The sequence below is a fragment of the Tachyglossus aculeatus genome, chromosome 1 (genome assembly GCF_015852505.1).
Source record: "Tachyglossus aculeatus isolate mTacAcu1 chromosome 1, mTacAcu1.pri, whole genome shotgun sequence".
Classification (NCBI taxonomy): Eukaryota; Metazoa; Chordata; class Mammalia; order Monotremata; family Tachyglossidae; genus Tachyglossus; species Tachyglossus aculeatus.
The window spans coordinates 140846060-140854066 of record NC_052066.1 but is presented as its reverse complement, the minus strand read 5'-3'; the positions used below and the strand labels follow the sequence as shown (position 1 = coordinate 140854066).

The following is an 8007-nucleotide window of genomic DNA, read 5'->3' as shown; positions in this document are numbered from 1 at the left end:
GGAATGGATGGGCCTCTGCTTGACTCTCCCTCCTGTAATCGGGACTGATAGAGTACTAGAAACTCTCCACCTGTAACCCTGAGAGGGGAACACAGGTACTAGGGATAAAGAAGATCCGGGACTTAGGGGAATGAGAGGAAAACTTAGCCCTTGAAGAGTGAGGGCCGATGTGTACAACTTGAGCCGGGAGTGGGAAGAGAGGTCTAGGGCAGGAAGAACATTGGGCAGGGGAGTGCTGGGGATGGAAGGAAATGAATGGGTGATGGGCAACATTTTGAGAAGTGACTTTCAGCTCTTCTGAAAAGTCACTTTCCCTAAGAGGAATTTCTGGATTGGTCTTTCAACCTTTTTTGTCTTGCCGTCCCCTCAGCCAAGTCAGTACTTTTATATATACTGTTCATTTATACACACACCCACACCTACGTACATAGTTATCTATACCTATAAATATGTATATATCCATATATACACATATAATCTACTCCCCTTTATCTCCCTCGCATTACTTTCTGTCTGCTGTCTCCCCTTGTCCCTTTTCCTCTTACTGCTTTCTCCTCCTCCCTTCCCCCTTCTTCTCTTTTTCACTTTTCCCTTCCTCTCCTTCTCTCTTTCCTTCCTTTCCCGCTCTTATCCCTTTCCCCATGGCTGCCACCCACTTTTAAACCACACCCATTTAGGCCCCACTCCAATTTGCCTTGGCGTCTGCCCCAAATCTGGCCCCCTTATTCAAGCTCTTAATATTGAGCTCTGCACCTAGAAGTTACTAGCGATGGTGATGATAATAATAATAACGATGGTGTTTGTTAAGCGCTTACTATGTGCCAAGCACCGTTCTAAGCGCTGGGGGAGGGACAAGGTAATCACATTGTTCCACGTGGGGCTCCTAGTCTTAATCCCCATTTTCCAGATGAGGTAACTGAGGCACAGAGAAGGTAAGTGGCTTGCCCAAGGTCACACGGCTGACAAGTGGCGGAGCCGGGATTAGAACCCACGACCTCTGACTCCCGAGCCCGGGCTCTTTCCATTGAGCCACGCTGGTTTAGGTGCCCCCTTCATGGGGGCAGGTGGCAATTGTTCGCACTTAGTACGGTGCCCAGGGCTCAGTGTATAGTGTACAGTACCTGACGCATGGGAAGTGCTTAACTAATACCTTAATTAAATTAAAGGTGGAGGGATGAGACTGATTTCACCCAAAGCGCTCTTGGGAAATCCCATCACCTTTCCCTCTAGAACTTCCAGACTGTGAGCCCGTTGTTGGGTAGGGACCGTCTCTATATGTCGCCCACTTGTACTTCCCAAGCGCTTAATACAGTGCTCTGCACACAGGAAGCGCTCAATAAATATGATTGAATGAATGAATGAATGAATAAATACCATCATAATTATTATTATTATTATAATAAGTGCTTAACAAATGCCACTGTAATTACTATTATTAACCCATAGCCGGTCTGGCAGAAGGGAATCCCCATTTTAGCTTACAACAGTAGGGTCTGTTGTAAATTATTAGCAAACTCTGATTTGCTGAACCCCATTCACATAATGTTAGTTTAAGTAGCATCCCATGATGCTACTTTACTTCCAGAGAAACAGCGAGGTCTAGTGGATAGAGCACGGGCCTAGGCATCATCGGGACCTGGATTCTAATCCCAGCTCTGCCACTTGTCTGCTGTGACCTTGGGCACGCCCCTTAATTTCTCTGTGCCTCAGTTACCTTATCTGTAAAATGGAGATTAAAACTGTGAGCCCCATATGGGACATGGACTGTACCCAACCTGAGAAGCTTGAATCTACCCCAGTGTTTAGTGCAGTGTTTGGCCCTTAGTAAGCACTTAATACCGTAAAAAAGTAAAATAACTAAGCTAATCATATTAGCCCATAAATAAAGCTGAAAAGAGTTTTGGGGTGGTTTTTTTTTTTTTTTAGTGGAAATGTCGTGTACATTTTAATCTACCTGAAGTGTTGAAGGTCATCACTGTACTGAGAAGCAGCGTGGCTCAGTGGAAAGAGCACAGGCTTTGAAGTCAGAGGTCATGGGTTCAAATCCCGGCTCCTCCAATTGTCAGCTGTGTGACTTTGGGCAAGTCACTTAACTTCTCTGGGCCTCAGTTACCTCATCTGTAAAATGGGGATTCAGGCTGTGAGCCCCCCGTGGGACAACCTGATCACCTTGTAACCTCCCCAGCGCTTAGAACAGTGCTTTGCACATAGTAAGCGCTTAATAAATGCCATCATTATTATTATTATTATTGCAGTTCTACCCATCATCCACACACAACACTAGTGAAGAGGCCATTTAATACTGAAATCCAGTCAACATAGAGGTCGAACTTGCACAACAGACATGACTTCAAACAGTACTGCATAGGGACCACCGAATATGTCCTACAGAGCTGAATTTGTGTTCACACATTATTTCAGTTCCAGGAAAAAAAGACAAAGAAGAGACTCCAAAATAAAAAGCCAACCAGGCAGAACCCCTTTTCGATGAATCCCCACAAAGAGGACAGAAACATTTGGCTGGTGTGAACTCACAAGAAACTTGCAGGAATGTTAAGGTCAAGTTAAGAGGACAGAGAGAATTTCAACAAGCATGGAACGTGGCAAAAAAAAAAGCTCACTGGCATTCTTGCGGATCGCTTTACAGATAGAAAGGCTTTCCTCAGGCAATGGCTATATACAGGTTTTCTTTGAAATAGACGAGTCGAAGTTGTCCTTGAGGATTTCCTCTAGTCTTCAACCCAGGAAACTCCCCTCCCTCTGTCCGCTGGAAGCCCTAATAGACGTTACGGTGGATTGCATAAATAGTTCGTTAAAGCACTTGATTCCACAGTAGTGTCGTCCTCAGGGAACTTCTGGAGTCCAAGTCAGTCTCCTGCCCGGTGGGAGATGATGGGTTTGGAGAAAGAAGGAGCGTTGTGCTTGGCCACTAGGTCACTTCTCCATTTCCGCCCGTATCCTGGTGCCCGCCCGGGCGCTTGGAAACCAACCGCTCCCCCTAACCGGTCAGACCATCGAGTCCCGGCCCGACTTGAGGTGCGTCATCTTGGTCCGGCTCACAAACGGGTAGGCGGTGCAGAGGCCCCCGGCCGCGACGATGAAGCCCAGGCTGCACCAGGCGCAGAACGTCGACCAGCTGTAGCCGTGGTCCACGTCGTCGGGCAGGCTGTAAATGAACTTGGGGAGCCGGTTCAGGTCGTAGGAAATGCTGGCCGCGTAGGTGCATAGGGAAATGGTGCAAAACAGCCCTGAAAGACAACGGTGTCAGAGCGGCTGGGTCAGCAGGGGCTGGGAGCAAACGGACCGGCTAGAGCCTGGCAAAGATGAGGCGAGGCCTCCTCGGTAACTTCTGGCATCGGGGGACGCTCCAAGGACCCTCTAAACGGTCCGTGGATCCAGGCATTCCACCTCCTCCAAGAGGCCTTCAACTTGTACTTCCCAAGCGCTTAGTACAGTGCTCTGCACACAGTAAGCGCTCAATAAATACGATTGATGATGATGATGACTAAGCCCTCCCTTCCTCTTCTCCCACTCCCTTCTGAGTCACCCTGACTTTCTCCCTTCATTCATCTGAGAAGCAGCGTGGCTTAGTGGAAAGAGCCCGGGCTTGGAAATCAGAGGTCGTGGGTTCTAATCCCGGCTCCGCCACTTATCAGCTGTGTGACTTTGGACAGTCACTTGACTACTCTGTTCCTCAGTTACCTCATCTGTAAAATGGGGATTAAGACTGTGAGCCCCCCGTGGAACAACCTGATTACCTTGTATCTACCTCAGCGCTTAGAACAGTGCTGTGCACATAGTAAGTGCTTAACAAATACCATCATCATTATTATTATTATTATCTCCCAGCCCAGCCCCACAGTCCTTATGTCCATATCCATAATTCATTTATTAATATTAATGCCTGTCTCCCCCTCCAGACTGTAAGCTCATTGCAGGCGTGGAATGTGTCCGTTTACTGTTATATTGTACTCTTCCAAGCGCTTAGTACAGTGCTCTGCACACAGTAAGCGCTCAATGAATATGATTAAACGAAAGAATGAATAGCAGAGGACCCACTTGATCCCTCCAGACCTCTTGAATGATGGACAAAGCTCAATGCCAAAGCTATGAGACTGAGAAACTGCACAAAGGATTCGATTCTAACGATAGTGATTGGAATAAAAACCCTCACCCCCTCTCACCCTGCCAGTCATGTTCCGGAGTAAATAGCCAGGCATTCTGAAGTGCCACAGAATAATTTTTTGTGTTTTTTTTTTTATATGCAGGACCCATTTACAGCCCAAATGACCACAACATAAAGCTGGTGTTGTCATGTAGCACCACAACCCAGAAGGCGGATTCCTTGGTTCTTTGCATGAAAGACCTCGCTCGTCACGGCCCTGGGAGCCAGAAGGACCTCATCATCATCATCATCAATCGTATTTATTGAGCACTTACTGTGTGCAGAGCACTGTACTAAGTGCTTGGGAAGTACAAGTTGGCAACATAAGGACCTGGGTTCTAATCCCAGTTCCACCTCTTGTCTGATGTGTGACCTTGTGTAAGTGACTTCATTTCTCTGTGGTTCAGTTACCTCATCCGTAAAGTGGGAATTAAGATTGTGAGATCCATGTGAGACAGGGACTGTGTCCAACTTGATTAGCTTGTATCTACCCAGGTGCCTAGTCCAGTGCCTGGCACATAGTAACAAATTAACAAAGTCCATAAAAAATGGTATTCACTGAGCGCTTACTGTGAGCCGAGCACTGTCCTAAGCACTTGACTACCTCGTTGAGAGGTGAGGTTTTCCATACATTTGATACTTGTGAAAAAAGGAACATTAATGGCTAAAGTTCCTTCCCAGTCTTGCTACTTGGAGTGATGGTTTTCTCATCCAGCCTCAACTTCACCTGAGGTTTTCAGTTGTTCAAACTTGCCCCTTTCTGCTGAACTTGCTGACACAGAGGTGGCTTTCTGTAGTGAAACAACATGTCATAGTGGACAGAGCCTATATACCTAGGAATCGCAGGGCCTGGCTTCTAATCCCAGCTCTGCCACTTGATTTCTGTGTTATCTTGGGCAAGTCACTTAACTTCTCTGTGTCTCAGTTTCCTCAAGTGTAAAATGGAGATTCGGTACCTCCTACTGAAAACTGAGAACACCATGTGGGACAGCCCACTGTTGCGTAGGGACTGTCTCTATATGTTGCCAACTTGTCCTTCCCAAGCGCTTAGTACAGTGCTCTGCACACAGTAAGCGCTCAATAAATACGATTGATGATGATGATGATGACAGGGACTGTGTCCAACCTGATTCACTTGTATCTACCCCAGCACTTAGAACAGTGCTTGACCCATTGTAAATGCTTAATAATACTATAATACATAATTAAATCAATCAGCTACTGAAGGATAGGCTGAGGGAAGTTTAAACAAGTTTATTTTGAATTGCTGTAGATTTGGGGCAGCAATAATGAAGCACCAACATGGTGCTTATTTGATGTAGTTGATAATTTGGCTATTTGCTCATCTTGGTTGATTATCATACATCACCTTTGACACTCCTCTGAGATCAGACTGAAAAGCTATTGAGTTTCGGCCTGACCTCCCTGAGCCAACAGCAGTAATGGTAATGGTATTTATTGCGGGTTTACAGATGCAAAGTACTGGAGTAAGCTCTGGGGGAGAATTCCTAGGTGGGAATTAGACACAGTCCCTATCCCTCAGCCTCCAGGGAGATGCCACCTTATGGAACCATGGGGAAAGTAGGGAAGCAGTTGTGCCCCACAGCCCTGCAATTCCCACACTTGTGCACATTTGTGTACCCGTCACAGTGCCATCAGAGGGGGCAGAGAGGTAGGGGTGACCCGGGGGGGGGGGGGGGGGGGTGTCCATCCAGTCAGGGAAGACCAAAAAAGATGTGGGTGATGATATAGATGCCGTCCTCTAGAGATAGATACCATCCTCTAGATGGTATCCTCATCACTGTGGGCAGGGAATGTATCTGTTTATTGTTATACAGTATTTTCCCAAGTGCTTAGTACAGTGCTCTGCACACAATAAGTGCTCAATAAGTGCTTAACAAATACGATTGAATAAATGAATATAAGAGCAGGCACCCCCCCAAAAAAAAAAATCCTCCACCACTGCTTCCCCACCCACCCCAACGCTGGGCAGACACAAAGTCTGGATGGTGATTTAAGAAGGAAATTCTGCTCTTTAAACCGCCCAGTATCCACCCATCTGCATCACCCTGACCTGCTCCCTTTGTTCTTCCCCGCTTTCAGCCTCACAGCACTTCTATACATATCTATAATTTATTTATTTGTATTGATGTTTATCTACCCACCTCAAGACGGGAAGCTCATGTGTTTATTGTTGTGCTGGACTCTCCCAAGCACTTAGTACAGTGCTCTGCATACAGTAAGTGCTAAATAAATGTGATTGAATTGAATGAATGGCAAGTGGCCCCAGGGACGACCCCTTCGAGACCTATAGTTTTCCCACAATTCTGAGGCACAAGACAGTAGTGGGATGCAGAAAAGAAACAAGGTTGACCAGTGAATAATAATGATGGCATTTATTAAGTGCTTACTATGTGCAAAGCACTTGGTATCCCCCTACCCCACGCAGCACATGAACAGGATGTGGAGTATTTATTTTCTCTGTGTCAGGGTTTTTCACAGTTTACTCACCCCCACCCCCACCCCCCTGACCCACCCAATCCATCCTCAAAGACATTCACAGAACATGTACTTCCCAAGCGCTTAGTACAGTGCTCTGCACACAGTAAGTGCTCAATAAATACAATTGATTGATTGATTGACCAAGAAGGAGAGTTGTCCAAAAAGTCCCTTTCCTTGCTTGATATTTTCCAGGGAAGAGCCCCACCTGGACCAGGCAGGAGCTGTGGATTGCGGGGGCAGCAGGAACTCCCAGGGATAGGAGTTCATCATCATCATTGGCATTTACTGAGCACTTACTGTGCACAGAGCACTGTACTAAGCACGTGGAAGAGTACAAAATAACAGAGTTGGCAGACACGTTCCCTGCCCACAATGAGCTTACAGTCTAAAGACAAGTTGAAGTCTTCCAGGAGCATCCCCCCCTCACACTGGGGAGCTAATCTTCCTGGGGACCACTTGAAGCAGGGATGTGTTCCCGCGGCGACGAGCTTGCCCCGTACCTGTCATGAGGAAAAGAAGTCCTGCGACATGCTGGGTGAGACTCTCCTCCCAGAAGAAACTGACCGTGGCCACGATACAGCCGCAGAGGAGCACGGCGGCGGCCATGCCCAGGAAGCCCGCGGTGATTCTCCTCAAGTCTGGTCCACGACAGAGAAGCAGAAACACACAAAACTGGTCAGGTCAGCATCTATTCACTCTTTCATTCATTCAATCGTATTTATTTAGCAGTTATTTAGAACTTTATTCCCTTGCAGTGTGCAAAACGCTGTACTAGGGCTTGGAAGAGTACAATAATAGTAATTGTGGTATTTGTTAAGCACTTACTGTGTGCCAGGCACTGTACTAAGCTCTGGGGCTGATGTAAGTAAATCAGGTTAGACACAGTCCCTGTCCCACATGGGGCTCACTGTCTCAATCCCTATTTTCCAGCCGAGGTAACTCGAGAGAAATGAAGTGACTTGCGCAAGGTCACACAGCAGACAGCCCACATTAGAACACATTCATTCATTCAATCATATTTCTTGAGTGCTTACTGTGTGCAGAGAACTGTACTAAGCGCTTGGAGGGTATACTTAGGTCCTTCAGACTCTCAGGTCAGCGCTCTATCCACTAAAGTGTACTTATCCTCGGGCCACCATATCCCAAACCTCCGAGAGGGATAGATGTGAAGCCCAACTGAAGCTAACCACGTTTCTGATTCCTTCTTCGGACTGCTTTTTTAATTCAAAAATTTCCTTAGGATGGGCCATAAAACAATAGCACATCCCAGAAGAATGGGCCTTTTGTGAATCCCAAAGAATCTGTTGGAGGGAGTGAATGTTTTACATGGAAACGTAGCC

At 46.7% G+C, this 8007-nt stretch overlaps 1 protein-coding gene across 1 annotated transcript in view; it reads right to left on the bottom strand.

The window, feature by feature from the left end:
• Positions 1 to 2281: 2281 nt before the first annotated feature.
• TMEM178A (transmembrane protein 178A) overlaps positions 2282 to 8007 on the bottom strand; it is a 58024-nt gene continuing 52298 nt past the window's right edge. Inside the window, exons 3-4 of the mRNA XM_038746253.1 lie at positions 7168 to 7305; positions 2282 to 3248 (exon numbers count right to left, since the gene is read on the bottom strand). Coding sequence (XP_038602181.1) covers positions 3007 to 3248; positions 7168 to 7305 — 380 coding nt within the window. The 3' untranslated portion in view covers positions 2282 to 3006. The remainder of the gene's footprint in view (positions 3249 to 7167; positions 7306 to 8007) is intronic.